This window comes from Macaca thibetana, chromosome 3, assembly GCF_024542745.1.
Source record: "Macaca thibetana thibetana isolate TM-01 chromosome 3, ASM2454274v1, whole genome shotgun sequence".
NCBI classification, from domain to species: Eukaryota; Metazoa; Chordata; class Mammalia; order Primates; family Cercopithecidae; genus Macaca; species Macaca thibetana.
The window spans coordinates 151,590,962-151,610,569 of NC_065580.1; the positions used below are offsets into that span (position 1 = coordinate 151,590,962).

Consider the following 19,608-nt stretch of genomic DNA (forward strand, 5'->3'; position numbering starts at 1 on the left):
TTTTAAAGCACTTTGCGGATTTTAATTGGAACTGCATCTGAAGACTAGTTTCTCTGCAGAGCACCAGAAGCCTTGTATGTCACCTCTCCATGTCAGGAATATGGTGCCTTCATTCCTGGACATGTGCATGCCACCGCCTACTTCCAGGGCTCGCGGTAACTGGCTGCCACTCACCTCCAGGGCCTGCCCTGCCTGGCTGCCACTCACCTCCAGGGCCCACCCTAACCGGCTGCCACTCACCTCCAGGGCCCCCCCTACCCAGCTGCCACTCACCTCCAGCGCCCACTGTATCTGGCTGCCATTCACCTCAAGGCCTACTCTGCCTCCATGCCCACCCACCTCCCACCCAGCTGCCACTCACCTTCAGGGCCCGCCCTACCCTGCTGCTGCTCATTTCCAGGGCCTGCTCTGTCCAGCTGCTGCTCCCTCACCGACTCTGGTTTCACTGCTCTTCTAATTTATCGAACATTTAACCATGAAAGACTTTCGTTCCAGACTTTTCTGTCTGTGCCCAGGGGTTCTCTTGATGATGATTTTCCGAGCGTTTTGAGATGCCTGTGACCTGGTCCGTCCCAGAGCTCACGGGAGCCCTTCTAGGCATCTTGTTGAGTTTGTGTTTTGTGACACCCATTGTACAGGTTCAGCATCCCTAATCAAAACAGCCAGAATTCAGCCGGGTGCGGTGGCTCACGCCTTTGATCCCAGCACTTTGGGAGGCCGAGGTGGGCAGGTCACCTGAGGCCAGGAGCTCGAGACCAGCCTGGCCAACATGGTGAAACTGTCTCTACTAAAAATACAAAAATTAGCTGGGCGTTGTGGCGCATGCCTGTAATCCCAGCTACTCGAAAGGCTGAGATAGGAGAATTGCTTGAACCCAGGGGGCAGAGGTTGCAGTGAGCTGAGATTGTGCCATTGCACGCCTGGGCAACAGAGTGAGACTCCATCTAAAAAATAATAATAACAACAACAACAAAAAAATCCAGAATTTGAAATACTCCAAAATCTGACAGTGTTTGAGCTCTGAGAAGACAACGCAGTGGAAAATCCCACACCTGACCTTGTTTGACAAGTCTCAGAACACGGTCAAAAGTTTCTTCATGCACAAAATTACTCCAGAACTCAGGGTGAGGCCCTGGGCAGTAGCATCCCCTTTAGCTTGCAAATGTCTGTTAGGTATTATATAAAATCACCTTTTGACTGTACGTATACCGTGTATATGGGCATAAATGGATTTCATGTTTAGACTTGGGTTCCATCCTCAAGGTATCTCCTTATGGATATGTGAATATTCCAAAATCCAAAACCTCTGGCCCCAGGCATTTTGGATAAGGGACCCTCACCCTGTACTGAGCCAGGGGGATACAGCAGCTTCCAGAATGGCCCCTCGAGGGTGGGTGGCCTGGGTGTTGGCTCCTGCCTGGGAGGGGCGGGCATATGTGGGAGAGATGGGGGCCTGGTGGGGGGCTTATGCGTGCCCTGGGACCTCATGGCTGCCCGGCGAGTCATGGGCTGGTGGGAGCCGGGCTGCAGGCTTTTCGCTGTTGCTGCTTCTCGTTCTCCCAGCAGCGCCTGATCTGCCCGCTCTTCCTGTTCAGCTTTCAGATCGCATCTTCTCTGTCTAAAGAGCTCTGTGCCCTGGTCTTCGGGGTCAACACGTTCTTTGCCACCGTTGTCAAGACCATCATCACCTTCATCGTCTCGGACGTGCGGGGCCTGGGCCTCGCGGTCCGCGAGCAGGTGAGCCCATTTCAGGCCTGCATCCTCAGGGAGGGAAGCTACTTGTGGGGACGTTGCCAAGGCCTCCTGGTGCCCTCCTGATGTGGAATCCGCTGTGGGCCGGTGGCACATGGTGCGGGCCGGGGGCTTCCAGTGGGACACACCAGGCCAGCGAGAGCAGGAAATGAGAGAGACCCCAGCAGGGCTCAGTTGTTGGGGGTGGGAGCCTCTGTCAGGCCCTGGGCCTTGGTGGAAGCGACTGAGTCTCTGCTCGCCAGGGTGGACCTGTCCTTGTCTCTGTTCTCGGCCTGTGGCTGCCGGAACTGGGTGTCCTTGAGCCCTGGCTAGAGGCCACATGAGCTTTGTTCTCTTCAGGAAGGAGAGCTGAGCAGAGCCACTCAGCAGCGTTGGCATGCAGGCTTCTGTGGGTGCCCTCCCCTTCCCCACCTCTGGCAGGCCTTTGCTGCTTCTAAGAGGAGCTGGAAAACACACATTTAACTCCTGAGGGTCCCAGCCAAGGCCGGGTCTCCAAGTGAGCTGGATACAGCCATGGTGGGCGTGGTGTGAGAGGTCCTCCCGGGCTCCTCAGGACTGCCCCGCCCCAGCCTGCAGCTAGACAGATGCGCTTGGCAGGTGGGACAAGGGCTTTGTCCACCTGCGGCCCAGGTCTCACTGGGCAGGAGGACTGTCAGGGCTGGCCCTGATCCTCTGAGGGTGCCGCGTCTGTTCAGCCTCGGTGACTCTGGAGCTCAGGATGAGGCCTGGGCAACAGCAGGCATCCCCTTCGGCTTGCGAATGCCTGTTAGGTGAGGGTGGCTGTTGCTCACTCATCGAAATGCATCCTTCAGCCCAAGAGTATCATTAGGGCCTGTCCACACTGGCAGGCCACATGGCCCCGTTCCACAGAGCCCTCCGGGTGCAACGCCCCTGACCCAGGTGTGAACACTCAGGGCGGTGACCCTCCGATGGGTGGGGGTGAACACTCAGGGTGGGTGACCCTCTGAGGCCCGGGGGTGAACGCTCAGGGTGGTGACCCTCCGATGGGTGGGGGTGAACACTCGGGGTGGTGACCCTCTGAGGCCCGGGGGTGAACGCTCAGGGTGGTGACCCTCCGATGGGTGGGGGTGAACACTCGGGGTGGTGACCCTCTGAGGCCCGGGGGTGAATGTTCAGGGCGGTGACCCTCTGAGGCTTGGGGGTGAATGTGTCCAGGCCTGGCCTGGGTGGACACAGCCTCCTGGTGGCCGGGCTGGTCTCAGGTCTGCAGAAAAGGGGCCCAGAAGGCTTCTGTTGAATGCATGGCCCCGGGGGGGGGGGGCGCTGGCAGTAGTCCAGCTGGCCTTGGAGGGGCTCCAGCACCCCGTAGGAAGTCCTCCCCATTCTTGGAGCCCCTAGTTACCTCTGTCCCCAGACAGCGGTGGCTGCCAGCGTGTATGGGCAGGGTGGGCCTGTCCCAGGGAGACTCCAAGGGCCCTGCGTGGCCCCCGCCAGGCTGGGCCTGGCTTTTGACCTGCCTCTGGGTGCTGACTGCCCCTGACTACTGTGCCCCCCCCCACCTACATCCCTCTGTGACCGCCTCTTGTTCAGCCCCCGGCAGCTGGAGGGGCAGATGCCTGAGGGCCCTTTAGGGACCCTGTGCCTGTGCTCCCCTGCAGCTGCCCTGTGGAGGGGACCCCTCACAGTGGACTTCTAAGGGCCCATGGGGGCTTGGTGCAGGGGGTGGTGCAGTTCTTCCCGAGAGGGCTGCTCACGAGGAAGCCCTTTCTCTTCCTCAGCTGGTCCTTGTCCTGGTGTGGCCGTGGAGGCCGTGGGGAGATGGCTACGGGGAGGTGGAGGCAGGTTCCGGCCTGTGGCTGCCTCTTGTCACATGGAGAAAAAGCACAGGGACTTTTCTCAGGCTGGTTTGATTTCCAGGTTAAAAAGTAACTAGTGGGGCATTTTGCTCATGGCTAGACATCCTGTTGGGTCTAGAGGAGGTGGTGCCGGCTCCTCTTGCCCCCCTGCCTGTTACTGGGTGCCGAGTGTCCACTCTCGCTCCTCCAGCATGGGGAGAACAGCTGGAGGAGTTCAGGCTTGATTGCAGGTAGAGTCTGGAGACATGTGGGAGCCGTGTTGGAGCACGGCGGGGCAGACAGGCCTGGAGCTTGCCTGGGTTTGCCTGCTTTTTAAATTAAGCTTTGTATTTGGGTAATCTTATATTCACATGCTGTTTAATAAATAATACAGGGAGATCCATGTACCCCATACCCAGTTTTCTCAGTGGTCACATCTTACAGTTCTGCAGCACATCACAACCAGCGTGGTGACAGTCATGATCCAGAACATTCTACCCCACAGGGATCCCTCACGCCGCTCTTTATAGTCACGGCCCACCCTGCTCCCAAGCCTCACCTCCTCTTTAACCCCTGGCAACCACGACCCTCTTCTCCACTTGTATAAGTTTGTCATTTCAGGAGTGTTATATAAACACAGTTATGCATTGGGTATCGTTTAGGGATTGGCGCTTTTCACTCAACATTGTTCTCTGAACATTCATCCAGGTTGTTATTGTGGCTCTAGCTGATTCCTTCTTGCTGCTGAGTGGTGTTCAGGGTGTGGATACAGCACACTTTATTTAACTATTCACTATGAAAGACGTGTTTCCAGTGTGGGGTATTACAAATAAAGCTGCTACAGACATTCTTTTACAGGTTTTTGTGTGAATATAGGTTTTCCTTTCCCTGGGACACACGCCCAGAAGTGCAAATGGTGGGTCACCAGGTAGTTGCCTGTTTATGAAGAAGCAACCCACTTTCCATAGCAATTGTACCTTTTTGTATCACCACCAGACTTTGAGAGATCAGTCACAGTGTCTTCAGTATGTCATGTTGCTACCTGTTTTTATTTTGGCCATTGTGATAGGTGTAGTGATATTTGATTGTGGTTTTAATTTGCATTTCCCTGGGGGATAACGTTGTTTTAATTTGCATTTCCCTGGTGGATATTGATGTTGAACATCTTTTTATGTCCTTATTTTCCATTTGCAAGATCTTCACATCTTCTGCCCATTTTCTCATTGGATTGTTCATTTTTATACTCTTGAGTTTTAAGCATTGTTTGTGTACTCCAGATTTTAGTCCTTTGTTGGATATATACAGTTTGCAGTTTTTTTCAACTCTGTAGCTTGTTGTTTCATCTACTTAACATGGTCTTTTATAGAACAAGTATTTTTTAACTCCCATGAGGTCTGATTTAACAGTTTTTCCTTTTATGGAAACTCTTTGCCTAGCCCTAAATTCAGAAGATTTTCCTTAAATTTCTTTTTTAAAGTTTTGTGTTTTTACATTTAAGTCTCTGATCAGCTTTGAGTTAATTTTTGTATAAGATGTGAAGTTTAGGTTGAGGTCACTTTTTTTGGCCTGTGTATCCATTTATTCCAGCATCGTTTGTTGAAAAGACTTAGCTCTCCCCATTGAATTACTTTTGTACCTTTGTCCAAAGTTGGGCCTATTTATGTGAGCCTGCTTCTGGCCTCTTTATCCTGTTCCATTGAACTATGTGTTTCCCGTTGTACCAATATCTCACCATCTTGGTTATGAAGCTTTCTAGCAAGTTTTGAAATTGGATGGACTGATTCCTCCAACTTCTTTTTATTCAAAATTGTTTTGACTATTATAGTTTCTTTGCCTTTCCATATACATTTTAGAGTAATCTCGTCTATATCTACAAAAATTCTTGCTCAGATTTTGTTGGGAATTGCAATTAAGCCAGTATATCAATTTTGGGAGAACTGACATGTTGATTGTGTTGTTTTCCAATCCATGAACAATGGCATATCTTTCCAATTATTTAGATCTTTGATTTCTTTCAGCATTTTGTAGTTTTCAGCATATGAGTACTGTGCATGTTTTAGTTTATGCTTTTTTTAAAGTAAATCAAACCGTATCTTGAAATTTGTTATCTGCATTAGTCTGTTTGGGCTGCCATAGCCAAATATCACAAACTGGCCGACAAACAGCAGAAATGTGTTCTCTCACAGCTCTGGAGGCCGGAAGTCTGAGATTAAGGTGTTGGCAGGTTGGTTTCTCCTGATGCCTCTCTTGGCTTGCAGATGGCATTTTCTCCCTTTGTCTTCATATGGTCTTTTTTTCTGTGTGTGGTCCTCCCTGGTATCTGGTTTTTTTTTTTTTTTTTTTTTTTTTTTTTGAGAGGGAGTTTCCCTCTTGTTGCCCAGGCTAGGGTGCAATGGTGTGATCTTGGCTGATCGTAGCCTTCTCCTCCCGGGTTCAAGCAATTCTTCCTCAGCCTCCCGAGTAGCTGGGATTACAGGCATGTGCCACCATGCCTGGCTAACTTTGTGTTTTTAGTGGAGACTGGGGTTTCTCCATGTTGGCCAGGCTGGTCTCACACTCCAGACCTCAGGTGATCTGCCCGCCTCGGCCTCCCAAAGTGCTGGGATTACAGGCGTGAGCCACCGTGCCTGGCTAGTGTCTGTCTTCTTATAAGGACACCCAGTCAGGTTGGAGTAAGACGCCATCCTTATGACCTCATTTAACTGTAATTACCTTTTGAAAGGCCCTATCTTCAAATGCAGTGACATTGCGGGTTAGGACTTCAACATACAAATTGGGGGATGGGTTCACAATAGTGAACCCAATAGTGAACCCAATAGTGTATATGTGTTCATTGCTAGTGTATAGAAATATAGTTGATATTTGTGTGTTTATCTTGTATACTGCAATTTTGCTGAGCTTACTTATTAGTTCTAGGAGGCTTTTCTGTTTTTTGGTCTTTGTTTTTTAAATTCCTTGAGATTTTCTATGTAGATAATTATGTCATCTGCAAAAATTTCTTCCTTTCTGATCTGTATATCTTTTATTTCTTTTTCTTAGTGCACTGGCTGGAACTTTATTAATTCCTTATTTCTGCTTACTTTAGATTTATTTTGCTGTTCTTTTCGTAGGTTCTGGAGGTGAGCTATTGATTTGAGACTTTCCTCTTTTCTAATTTATGCATCTAATGCTATAAATTTCCCCACTTAGTACTGCTTTAGTTGCATCCCACAAATCTTAATAGGCTATGTTTTCATTTTCATTCAGTTCAGTGTGTTTTTTGATGCATTATTATCTCAACTTTTGTTGTTTAATTTCCAAGTGTTTTCAGATTTTCCTGTTACGTTATTAATTTCTTTTTTGATTATATTGTGATCAGAAAACACATTCTATAATTATTTCAGTCCTTATAAATTTGTTAAGATTTGTCTTATGACCCAGAATATTATCCGTTTTGATATACTGTGGACACTTGGAAAGAATGTATATTCTGCTTTCGGGTGGAGTGTTCTGTAAATGCTGATCGGATCCTGTTGGCTGATGGTATTGATTTCCTCTCAGTTCTTGTGGATTTTCTGTCTAGTTTTATTATTGAGAGGGGGTATTGAAGTCTCCTAAGTATAATTGTGGATCTATTTCTCCTTTCAGTTCTGTCATGTTTTTGCTTCACATATTGGTATCTCTTTTGTTTGTTGCATACGCGTTTGGGATTGAAATTTGTCTTAGTGGACTGACCTTCTTGTCAATTGTGTAATAGTGGATTGTATTATGTCCTTCTCTGTCTCTGGTCTTTTTTTTTTTTGCTCGGAAGTTTACTTTACCTGACATTAATATAGCCACCCCTGCTTTCCTTTGATTAATGTTTGCATGATACATCTTTTTCCATCGTTTTACTTTCAGCCTTCCTATCTTGGTATATTTGAAGTGAGCTTCTTATAGACAGCACGTGGTTGAGTCATGTTTTAAAATCTACTTTGCTAATCTCTGTCTTACAGTTGGTGTATTTAGACCATTTATATTTAATGTGATAATTTGTATATTAGGGCTTAAGTCTGCCATTTCGTTTTTAATTTTTTATTTATTCTCTGTTTTTAGTTTCTGTTTACATTTTTTCAGCTTCCAGTGGGTTACTTGTACATCCTTTCGAATTTTGTTTGGTTTATCTATTGTGTTTTTGAATGTACTTAGTATAGCTTTTTTGGTTGCTTTATGTATTACATTACTAGTTTGAGTGAAGTATAGAAACTTTGCCTGCCTTTATGTCACTTTATCATCTCCCGCTTATAGTACAATTATCTTAAATATTTTCTCTACATACCTTTAGTGCTACATAAGAAAATATTGTAATTTTTGCATTAATCATCAAACATATTTTAGAAAACTCAAGAAGGAAAGTCTGTTTTATTTACCCATAATGTTGCCTACTATGGTATTTCCTCTTTCCTGTTATTTCAAGATTCTTTCCTTCTTTAGTAATTTCCTTTCTGTTTAGAGAACTTGTTTTTTGTGGGGTTTTTTTTGGCCATTATTTTAGATAGATCTGCTGGTTATGAATTTCTTCTCTTAGTTTTTCTTCATCTGACAGTGTCTTGATTGCTCTTTTATTCTTGAAGGATGTTTTCACTGGATATAGGATGTTGGGTAGACTGTTCTTTTTTTTAGCCTGTGAGAAATGTGGTGCCCCTTCCTCATAGCTTTCAGGATTTTTGATGAGAGATTAGTGTTATTCAAATTGCTTGTCCATGAAGGGTCATTTTTCTCTGGCCACTACCAAGATTTTTTTTATTTATTTTTATCGTTAGCTTATAGAAGTTTGAATATGGTATGTGTTGGTGTGATTTTGTTTGGGTTTTCTGTTTGGGGTTTGCTCAGCTTCATGAATCTGCAGTGTACGTCTCACCAAATTTGGGAAGTTTTCAGCCATTATTTCCTAAAGTGCTCTTTGAACCCCACTCCTTTTCTCCTCTTTTTCTAGAACCCCCGTGTCACAAATGTTAGGTTCATGTTATGAAACCCCACAAGGAATGAGACTTCGTTCATTTTTTTTTCAGTCCATTTTTTCTTTTGTTCAGGTTGGATAATTTATATTGTTCTACCTCCAGTTCATTGATCATTTCTCTGCCTCTTGTATTTTGTTGAGATGATTCATTAAGTTTTAAAATTTTGGTTATTGTACTTTTCAGTTCTAATTTTTTTTTATTTCTCCCATTTCTTTGCTGAGACTGTGTTTTTTCATTTGTTTCCAGCATGTTTCTTATTGTTCACCGAAGCATTTTTATGGTGGCTGCTTTAAGATCTTTCTCAGCGAATTCTACCATTCCTGTTGTCTTAGTGTTGGTGTCTATTAATTGTTTTTCAGGTTGAGATCTCTGTGGCTTAGTGTGCCAAGGGACTTTTTAGTGAGATGCAAGCATTTTGGGTATGATGTAATTTCAGCATCCTGTCGTGGCTGACGCAGCTCCAGCAGGTCGAGTGGGGTGTGCACCTCGCTACAGGGAGGAGGGGTGGAAGTCCAGGCTCCCACTCAGCCTTCGTGACACCTGAGTGAGGGTGGGTGGCTGGGTGGGGGCTCCTTCTTGTTGCCAGGCAAGGATGGGAATCCAGCTCCCCTTGTGGTCCCCTTGATGCCCCTAGGGTTGGGACATTCTCATTATTCCCGGGTTGGGTGAAAGTCTGGACTCCCTGCTTGACCCCCTCTGATACCTCCCAGCATGGAGAGGGGGATGGGCACCCCATTACTACTGGGCGAGGATAAGAGGCCACGCTCCCCACATGGTCTTCGCTGACCCCATGCGGCTTCAGGGTGACAGTCTAGGCTTTCCTGTGGTCTCCGCTGACTCATGTGGGTGAGGGTGGGCGTCTTTACCAGCCAGTGGGAGTGAAAGCTGTAGTGCCCACTGGTGGTGTCTGACACTACCCTGCAGGGGACTTGGGGGTCCTTGTTACAGGCTGGGGAGGGTGAGGGGTCCTTGCTGACGTGGTGGGTGGAGCCGAGGTCTGGTGTCTGCGGGGAGCAGGGCGATTCCTGTCAAAAGGTCTTTCCTCATGTTGGGCTGCCCCTTCCCTGGGTCTTAGGCCAGAGAGAGCTGCTTTCATGGGCTCTTTTTTCTGCATCTGTTGGCATTTCCAGCCTGCTGCCTTCTTCAGTTTCAAAATATCTGAGGCGAAAAGAAAAGGCCCCAGGGGCCGGGCGCGGTGGCTCAAGCCTGTAATCCCAGCACTTTGGGAGGCCGAGACGGGCGGATCACAAGGTTAGGAGATCGACACCATCCTGGCTAACAGGGTGAAACCCCGTCTCTACTAAAAAATACAAAAAGCTAGCCGGGCGAGGTGGCGGGCGCCTGTAATCCCAGCTACTCGGGAGGCTGAGGCAGGAGAATGGCGTGAACCCGGGAGGCGGAGCTTGCAGTGAGCTGAGATCCTGCCACCGCACTCCAGCCTGGCGACAGAGCGAGACTCCGTCTCAAAAAAAAAAAAAAAAAAAAAAAAAAAAAAAGGCCCCAGGAAGCTCTGCGTGGCTCCCCAGACCCCACGGGCCCAGCCGGTCTGCCCGCCTCGCTCCCGCTTTCAGAGTCTTCCCAGGTGTTTATCTCAGTGTCTTGGGTAGGAGAAGAACAGGGAGAAGTGTGCCAGCCCCATCTTCCTGAGTTTGCTTTAAAAACAGTTTTCCTGGAAGGGTGCCGGTGCCGACGGGCTGCAGGGATTCTGGCCTGCGGGTGTGGAGCGGGGGCCTCGGGTCTTGGGCGGGACTCACTGGGCTCTGCCCACAGATGTCCTGAAAGCACTGCAGCCTCCTGAACCCTCTGCACCTCCGGGAATGATCAGGTCCCTCCCTGGTGTCCCAGGGACATCTCCAGTCCCTCCTGCCCCTGGCAGCTGTGAGAATCAGGAGAGATGTGGCCACTGCTGGTGTCGCTCCTTCTGGTCATCGTAGCACAGCTTCCACTGCTGAGGTGGAGACGGGCTTCGTGTGCAGGCTGCTGAGGGGTCGCTCTGGGCGTGAAGCCCTGGGGAGTAGCTCCCGGTCACCCGCTGTGGCTGTCCTCACCCTGATCTGCCAGGCAGGACATTCTGGCCCTCATGGGCGTTCTCTTGTTGTCTCAGCACCATGGATGGGCAGCAAGCACCACCAAGCAGGGGCCTCAGGAGCAGACACTGCAGGCCATGCAGAGCCAGGCCCCCTGCCAGGTTCTGAGGGGTTCTTGGGAAATGGTGGGAGCCCCTCTTAAGGCCTGTGCCAGGCCGTGGCGGGAAGGGGGGCTCTGGTGAGCACTGTGGCACCTGCTCCTGGGGCTGGCCTCTGGCTGCTGTGCCATGTTCAGGGTCAGCCTCTGAGCTGGAGGAGGGTGAGCCTGGGAGCAGGCGTTGGTGTGTAGGGTGCCATCATCCCAGCCAGGCCCTCCCCACCCGCCTCACCTGCCTCACCTGCCTCACCTGCCTCTCTTTCCAGTTCCAGTTATACTGTGTGTACTTCCTGATCCTGTCCATCATCTACTTCTTGGGGGCCATGCTGGATGGCCTGCGGCACTGCCAGCGGGGCCACCACCGGCCGCTGCCCCCGGCCCAGGACCTGAGGAGTCCCGTGGAGGAGAAGGCAGCACAGGTGCTGAGTGTGCAGGACAAGGGCCTTGGAGGCCTGCAGCCAGCCCAGAGCCTGCCGCTCTCCCCAGAAGATGGCCTGGGGACTTTGGGGCCAGCCTCCCTGGAGCAGAGACAGAGCGACCCAGCCCCAGCCCCGGCCCTGCAGGCAGCTGGATTCCTGAGCCCAGTGACAGCCCCTTCTGCCTGCACTCCGTGCTCCGCCCAAGCCTCAGGCCCTGACACTGCAGATGAGACCTGTCCCCAGCCGGCTGTCCATCCTGGTGTCAGCAGGCTGGGTTTGCAGCGTCATCCAAGTGACAGTGTTCAGAATGTGAACCAGTGACTCTTGGGGGCCCCTGTGGTAACTTTGCAGGTGACCCTCGGTACGTCCCTGTGACCCCTGCCTCGAAGGTCACTTGCCTTAGCCACAGGGGCCTCTGCTTATCCTGCTGGCAGGTCCCCTGGGATTCCCCCCACCCTGTGCTGCACTCTAGCGGTGGCCACAGCCTGCTGGCGACACTCAGGGCAGCTGCCTGGCCATGCTGTCCCTGTGCTGTGCCCCGCGGGCTTTGGTTAAGAGGTGGGTGGTGGGCTCCTGTGTCCACCCGGCCTCACTGGCTCATGCCCCTTGCGGGGCTTGAGACAAATCCTCTGTGCCCCTCTGGGCTGGTGAAGTGGCCTTAGATACCAGCTCAGGGGACACTGGCCACACAGGAGTTCTGAGCCCTCTAGGGCAGGGTGGGAGCCTAGGCCCCTGGGCATAGCTGAGCTGTGACATTGCTGGTCATCCTCGGTGCTCTTGCGTTTTGGAAGATGCTCTGCTTTTTTTTTTTTTTTTTTTTTTTCTCTTTGAGACAGAGTCTTGCTCTGTTGCCCAGGCTGGAGTACAGTGGCGCGATCTTGGCTCACTGCAAGCTCCACCTCCCGGGTTCACGCCATTCTCCGGCTTCAGCCTCCCGTGTAGCTGGGACTACAGGCGCCCACTGCCACGCCTGGCTAATTTTTTTTTGTATTTTTAGTAGAGACGGGGTTTCACTGTGTTAGCCAGGATGGTCTCGATCTCCTGACCTCGTGATCCGCCCGCCTCGACCTCCCAAAGTGCTGGGATTACAGGTGTGAGCCACCGTGCCTGGCCCTTTTTTTTTTTTTTTTTTTTTTCTGACATAGAACGAAGAACTGCACGTGGCTTCTCTGTCTCTGGAAAAACCATCTCAGGTTGGCAGCAGACGCACCCTCATCAGAGGGGGTCAGCGGCTCTGGTCCTCGGAACTGGTTCCTCTCTCCCACCCTAAGGGCAGCCCTCCATGGTCCTGTCTGTCCCTCTGAAGTGTGTCCATCCTGACCTGCAGGTCCTCAGCTGCTCCCACGCTCATGCCAGCCCGGAGAGGACTGGTCCCGATCACTGCAGACGTGCTGGCCTTGGTGTGTGCGGGGCTTGCCTGGGCTGGGGAGCTGTGGGGGAGCTGCCTTCGTGGGGGGCGCTGGGGAAGTATGTCCCAGCGGCCTCGGGGTGTAAGGAGCACTAGTGCCTTGCCCACAGGTGCCGGACCATCTGATGTGATGCGAACGGTCTTCCCACATACATCAAACACACTTGTTACGTGAGTGTGCACAGGGCTTCTGATTCTGGGCCGGCCTGGCCTGGGGGTTGAGGGTCGGCAGTCAGTGAGGAAGCCAGAAGAGGCATCCCAGCCTTCTCCCCCTACCAGCCCACTCAGGGCCTTGCTGCCCATGGGCTGAGCCCCCCTACTACCCTAGTCAATGGCCATATCCTGCAGGGCCTCTGCCACATCTCAGCGGCCCTGGGTGAATGGCTGGCTGCTCACCAGCTCCGCACGGAGAGCTGGGGACAGAATCTCTGGCTGGGGAGGGGCCGCTGGAGCTGCTGGACCCTGGGGTCTCCCGAGGTGGCTCAGGGGAGCAGGCATCTTGGGGTACCCTGGGTTGAAGCAGAGGCTGCACGTGGAAGATGGCCCGAGTCAGCGGATGGTGCTGGTCAGACAGGGCCGTGGTCGTGGGCGCATCCAGGGGCCCTGTCACGGCCACCCTGGGGACCCTGCTGGGAAGGGTCTGCACCAGCCATTTCCTGGGCTCGTAGATCTAGCAGGATGTGATGGGTGGAGGTGGGCTGGGCCTGTGCCATGGGCCAGAGCGTCACTGGGGAGGCCCACGCTGTCATCAGAACCCTCCCCCCAGTGCCTCCCCCACCCAAGGGCTTGCTCCCTCCGCATCCTGCTCACTGCACCCACCGCCTACCTGCCTCTGAGTCCTGCACTCACCTGGCCACCAGGACAGGGATGGCTGTCAGGATGTAGTGCTCCCGGGAGCAAGCCAGGTGCTGCTGTGAGCAGAGACTTGAGAGTGTTGGTGCGTGTCCACACACCTGTGCATGCCTGTGTACACTATGGATGCCCATGCACACCTGTGTATGACTGCACACCTGTGCATGCCTGTGTACACTATGGATGCCCATGCACACCTGTGTATGACTGCACACCTGTGTATCACTGCACACCTGTGTATAACTGCACACCTGTGTATGCCCAGGCACACCTGTGTATGACTGCACACCTGTGTATGCCCAGGCACACCTGTGTATGACTGCACACCTGTGTATGACTGCACACCTGTGTATCACTGCACACCTGTGTATGCCCAGGCACACCTGTGTATGCCCATGCATGCACACCCCCATGTAACTCCATGTGCACACTTGGGTTCTGCCAGTGGGGCAGTCCAGGGATAAAAGACTCCTGAGGACTCCTTTTGGAGAATTGTGTCCGTCCTGTGACAGTGAAGGCTCTTGCAAACCAAGAGTCAGTGTAAAAGGTCACTTTTATTTACTTGTCTGAAGTGGCTTCACATCACACACAGTTATAGAACCAGCCCCACCGGTTTCGTCACAGTCCCGAGGCAGGTATGTGCTGGCGTGCTGTGGTCAGCCTGGCACTGCCCTGAGTCCACTTGTCCCTCCACACAACGAATGACTGGTGTCGATGCTGCCAGATCTCAGGGGTGGCTGTGACAGAGGACCTCGTCGCACCTCGTGGCTACTTTGTTCGCCTGCAGGGCAGCCTGTGTGCACCCCGGGTGTCCCCTTCAGTCCCAAGGAGGGCAAGGATGTGGGTTTCCTAGGAGACAGCCGATGACTGCCCTGCATCTGGAGCCAGCCTGTCCATGGGCAGTGCACAGATGGCAGCCCTTCCCCACTGCCCTGTGCGCTGGCTGCCGCATGTCCTGTGCCAGCCTCAGCCTCTTCGACGTGGCCTTGTTCCATCCTGGCACTCAGCTGGACAAGTGCTGGCTGAGCCAAGTCCCAGCCGGGGGCATGAGATGGGGGCCCTGGATGGGAGGCTGCCAGACCCCAACTCACAGGTCCCTCGTATCTCCCAGCTTGGACTTGGCCAGCGTGGAGCTGTCTGCTTTGGATGTATCTCATGGCTCATTTGGGAGGCCAGCCCCAGGCTCCTGTGCGTGATGTTGGAGGACAGGCCAGAGCCGGGGTTCACAGTGGGCCTCTGAGCTTGGAAACCTGCTCCCGCCTGGGGTTGCTGTGAACAGCCCAGAGCTGAGCAGAAGGGGCTGCCCCAGCCCCAGGGACCTGAGCCTCCCTCCCATCAACCGCAGGGCAAGCACACCCCGGAGGAGAGCCCAGGTGGCCCTGTGCTGAGTGTGGCCTCAGCTCCCATTGCCTCACGGGGCCCGTCTGCTACCAGGTCTGGGTTTTGGGCACAGAACGGAGGTGCGAGGTGGGAGATGAAATCGGCGCCTGCCGGGGTGAGCACAGCTTCCCAGAGGAGGAAATCCTGGAGAAATCAAGCCGTGGTCTGATTCAGGCCAAGAGGCTGCACAGGGCATGATACTGCAGCCTGCCTGACCCAGGCTGTGTGACCCAGGCCGCGCCAGCTGGGCTCACAGCTCGGGAGAGCTGGGGCAGATGAACGTCAGCAGCAGGCTTCCATTTTAAACTTTTAAAAAAATACACTCTTTGGCTTCCTTTTATTTCTTGAGGATTACATGACACGTGAACTATACAGGAAAGTATGGCCGCCAGGTCCTGGGGCCGGGGGCTGGCCGGCCGCTCCCTGCCCACAGTGGGTGCTTCCTCCGAGCCGCCCGTCCTCTCCGGCCATCTGCATCCAGGCGGCGGCTACTTGGAGGCAGTCATGAAGCTGTTCTCGATGCAGAGGACGATATAGGCGTGGTGGCAGCTTGCGGCATTCTGCCCTAGGAGCCTGCCCCCCAGCAGGGAGGAGGCCTGACCTGTGACCGAGGGAGACTCTGTCCGCCACGTCTCGCAGTAGCTCTCAGTCAGCCTGCGCCCGCTGGGGTCCGAGCCATGCCACACGCTCTTCTGGGGCCTGTAAGACGCGCCAGGCCGTCAGTCACACCCAGACCTGCTCCGCTTAGGGCAGAGGCCACCCCCCAGGCAGGAAAGGTGGAGGCAGGAGGCTGGCCCTAGGGGTAACGGGGCTGCAGAGGCTCCCACAACCTGGAGGGCCACGTGGCCTCCCTGCTGGCTGCCTGTGGAGGGAGCTGCATCTCCCAGACTGCACCCCATGCTGCTTCTGCCAGACACCCACAGCAGAGGGGAGAGGGCCCAGGGCTTGGCCTGGCTGGGTGGACCCGGCCCTCATGCCTGCTAAGCAAAGGCTTCCTGTGGCTGCCTCCCTAGGAAGCAGCTCCACCTCCTGGGCTCCTGGCTTCCGGCCTGCCCTGTGGCCCGGCCCAGTTCCGCCCACAGCGCTCTTGTCAGAGACCCTTGGCAGGTGCATCTCCGTTACAGCAGATGGCCAGACGCTGGGGATACGCTGTGTGGCACCCCAAAACACTCCTAAAAGCATGAGTGTTGGAAGAATCGGGGCGCTCATGTGGGGAGGGCACAGCGACATTTGGGATGAAGCGTTCTTCTGGACACCCTGGAAATTTCTGTCAACATTTTAAGGGCACACATGCTCGGACTCCGTGTTGTCCTCTGAGGAGTTTATTCTCGGTGAATAAACTCACTGCGATGCCTACATGGCTGACCATGGGTTTGGTGACATCCTGGGAGACGTGGAGTCTATCTGCCATGGGCAGAGGGCCGGGGGCGCTTAAAGGTGTTCTTAGAACTATATTCCTCTCAAACACATGCTAATGATTACTTATCAGAGCAGTTTTCATTTTTCTCAATGCTCTTTTGGATTTTGTAATTTTTAAGTAATGAGCATGTGTAAGATCTGTCCCCAAACTCAGGGGGAACTGCTCTTAAGAGCACTGGGCACACGCCTGCCCATCCATCCGTCCTCCTGCCTGCCAACCTGCCCGTCCACCTTCCCTGGCTGGGGCTCTCAGAGCTGCTCACACGGCACTGGGAACCTACCAGGTGGGGTGCCTCAGGACGTCCTTGCCGTCAAAGGAGAAGATGCGTGCCCCGGGCTTCAGCGGACCCTCAGAGCCTGCGAACAAAGCCTCCCAGCTGGGAAACAGCAGCTCATCCTGGAGGAGAAACCGTGTGTGTGGGCGGAGGGGCTTCTGCAGCCCTGGGCACAGCCCACCGGTGAACGAGCGCAGGGAAGCCAGGCCTGGCCAGGCAGCCTCTGCAGACTCCAAGAGGCCTCGGCTAAGGCAGGGGACGCTGTCCCTTCACGCCAGGCTGTAAGAGGGTGGGGAGCGCCGGGCCGCAGCTGCCTGCTCCCAGTCCTGGACCCTGGGTCTGTGACTCCTCTGCTGTTGCTTCTGGGAATGTGGTCCTCCCCAGGGCACCCAGAAACAGCCCAGTGCACGAAAAGGAGCCACAGAATAAAGCAACATGGAGGGGGGTGCTGTGGCAGAGGGGCCACCAGGCCGGGGGGCACTGGAGGCCCAAGGGACGGTTCCTGATTCCAGGCTTGTGAGGCCCGTCACCTGTGTGGACACTCGGGCCAGCAGCACGGGAGCCTCTGAGAGGCACTGCTGGGGGAGTGGGGGTCAGGGGACCACGTGGGGGGGCCTCATGGAATGCCCTGGGGGAGGCGGCAGCGCCCAGGGATGCAGAGGCCCTGGCCTGAGCCTCGTGGGATGTGACCCACCCGGAGCCTGCCCTGAAGTCACCAGCCTGGGTGGCAGTGTCCACCATGGCGGCCTCCAGAGGTCCTTGAGGGGAGCCCCCCGCTGGGAGTTCCCCCAGAGGTCAAGTGGGGGGCCGAGAAGCCCATGCCCTCAGGACTGGACTGACCCACCTTGAGGTTGACGATGGGCACGGCTGCGCGGTCGGCACGGCGCACGATGCTGTACAGGTCCTGCAGCCGTGAGGACAGGAAGGCACGGAAGGTGCCCACCAGCCCCACGGCCCGTGCCTGCTGGAAGCACTGGAAGTCGGCCCCGCGGATGCCCCGCATGCCGCCTGGCAGCGGGCTGTTGAGCGCAACCAGGTGGAGCTGTGGGGAGAGGGGCACATCACGGGCTGTGTCCCCTGCTGCGCCCTGCACCCAGGCCCTGGGTGCCCCACTGCGGCCCTGCACCTGTATGGACAGGCACGGCCAAGGCGGGCTGAGTGGGAAATGCCCAGCAACACACTGAGGGGCCCAGGCAGCAGCCCCCATACCCTGCCGGGCCAGAGCAGCCCCGGCCACGTGGGTGCCCCCAGCTGCCTCTGTAGGCGGAGGCACGCCGGTTCCTCAAGGACGTGATAGGGGCTGGACTTTCATGACCGCTGCTTGGCCACCGGAGGGCAAGTCCCAGGCTGAGCCACCAGACAGCCACCCATGGCCGAAGCCTGGGACCCCCAGCAGCTCTGCAGGGGCTGGGTCCTCTTCTGCTGCCCCGAGAGCCGAGGGGCCAGATGGAGCCAAGCCCACTATGGGGGGCACTCACCACGGGCTGGAAGTCGCGGTGGGTGTGGGCGGGTGGGCTCGTGGGGAGCGCCGGACGCAGGTGCACGTAGGAGCTGTGGTGCGGGGCTCCAGGGTAGGGCTGGGGCTCGGGCAGGCGAGGGGGGCTGGCCAGGATGTCGTCTGCCCGCCAGGGCCTTGCGGTGGGGTGGGGGAACTCCCGCCGGGGGTAGGGGTTGCTGTCGTGCAGCTGCACCACAGGGGGCTGCAAGGCAGCCACTTCGTTGTCCTGCAGGTGGGAGATGCGGGGCCTGTCGGCAGGGGTCCCACCGCTTGCCCCTCCTCCATCTGTGTCCTCCTCTGGGCTGTGTGAGGGGCTGCGCTGCAAGCTGGCAAGCAGGGTGCTGTGCCGCCAACCCTGGAGCTGCCCTGGGCTGGGGGGCAGGAGCAAGGGCGGGGAGTCCTGCCTGCCGTGGCGCTGGATCGTGGTCACCTCTGCTCAGGCCCCCAGACCCAGCCGTGCACAGAAGCCGTGGCCCTCACTGACCACGTGCCCTGACCTGCCCTCTCCTTGCTGTGGCTCCAATTTAGGGCCCCTGACCTCAGCGTGGCGACCTCCGACCTTCTCATGTCCCTGAGCCCTTGCTCTGTCTCCCTCAGAGGTGACCTCCACCCTAGAAATCCCAGTCCCCAGGTCTGCACCCCAGTCCGATTCCCCTGATTCTGTACCTTTCTCCACAGCCCTGAGCCCCTCCTGACCCAGCTGCCATCCACCTGCACTGCGTTCACATTGCTGTCCCCACTGTCCGCTCCACAGGGCCTGGCTGTGTGCTACCCAGGGCAATATCCATGGCCACTCGGCACACAGGAGGGGCCGTGACTATTGACTGGCTGAATGAATGAATGAATGAATTGGCAAATGAGTGAGAGCAGACTGGGCTGAACCCTGTGAGGAGACCAGCTGTTGCAGAGCCCAACACTGCTCCACATCAGGCTTCACTCCTGAGCCAATTAAGGAGTCATCACCTGTACTCAAGGAGGTGCCAACAGCAGCTGGACGCAACACTTAGGAAAACAAAAATATTCACCCAGCTTTGCACCATCCATACACCCACCCATCCACTCACTCACCTGTCCACCATCCATCCACCCATTCATCCATTCATGTACCTGTCCACCATCCATCCACCCATCCACTCACCCACCTGTGCACCATCCATCCACTCACTCACCTGTCCATCATGCACCCATCCATCCACCTCCCCATCTACCTACCCATCCACTCACCCACCTGTCCACCATCCATCCACCCACCTATCCACTCACCCACCTGTCCACCATCTTATCCACCCACCTATATCCACTCACCCACCTGTCCACCATCCATCCACCCATTCATCCACTCACCCACCTGTCCATCATCCATCCACTCATTCATCCACTTATCTACTTGTCCACCATCCATCCACCCATTCATCCACTCATCTACCTGTTCACCATCCATCCACCCATCCACTCACCCACCTATGCACTATCCATCCACTCACCTACCTGTCCATCATCCACCCATCCATCCACCTCCCCATCTACCTACCCATCCACTCACCCACCTGTACACCATCTACCCACCCACCTATCCACTCACCCATCTGTCCACCATCCATCCACCCACCTATCCACTCACCCCCCTGTCCACCATCCATCCACCC

General features: G+C 54.5%; 3 protein-coding genes across 6 annotated transcripts in view; 2 read left to right on the forward strand and 1 right to left on the reverse strand.

Annotated features, from left to right (window-relative positions):
• The window catches only part of SLC19A1 (solute carrier family 19 member 1), a 47,244-nt gene extending 34,530 nt beyond the window's left edge, over positions 1-12,714 (forward strand). For all 4 annotated transcript variants that reach the window (XM_050785661.1, XM_050785662.1, XM_050785659.1 and 1 more), the window contains exons 5-6: positions 1,596-1,737; positions 10,978-12,714. In XM_050785661.1, the coding sequence (XP_050641618.1) occupies positions 1,596-1,737; positions 10,978-11,451 (616 nt within the window). In that variant the 3' untranslated portion in view covers positions 11,452-12,714. The remainder of the gene's footprint in view (positions 1-1,595; positions 1,738-10,977) is intronic.
• A 39-nt stretch (positions 12,715-12,753) lies between these two features.
• On the forward strand, positions 12,754-13,854 carry LOC126951506 (uncharacterized). Its single transcript, XM_050785669.1, has 2 exons — positions 12,754-13,641; positions 13,700-13,854. The coding sequence occupies exons 1-2, from the start codon at positions 12,870-12,872 to the stop codon at positions 13,852-13,854; spliced, it is 927 nt and encodes a 308-aa protein (XP_050641626.1). The 5' UTR covers positions 12,754-12,869.
• A 71-nt stretch (positions 13,855-13,925) lies between these two features.
• Positions 13,926-19,608, reverse strand: part of COL18A1 (collagen type XVIII alpha 1 chain) — a 58,968-nt gene continuing 53,285 nt past the window's right edge. Inside the window, 4 exon segments of the mRNA XM_050785658.1 lie at positions 13,926-15,469; positions 16,471-16,586; positions 17,309-17,506; positions 17,943-18,188. Coding sequence (XP_050641615.1) covers positions 15,259-15,469; positions 16,471-16,586; positions 17,309-17,506; positions 17,943-18,188 — 771 coding nt within the window. The 3' untranslated portion in view covers positions 13,926-15,258.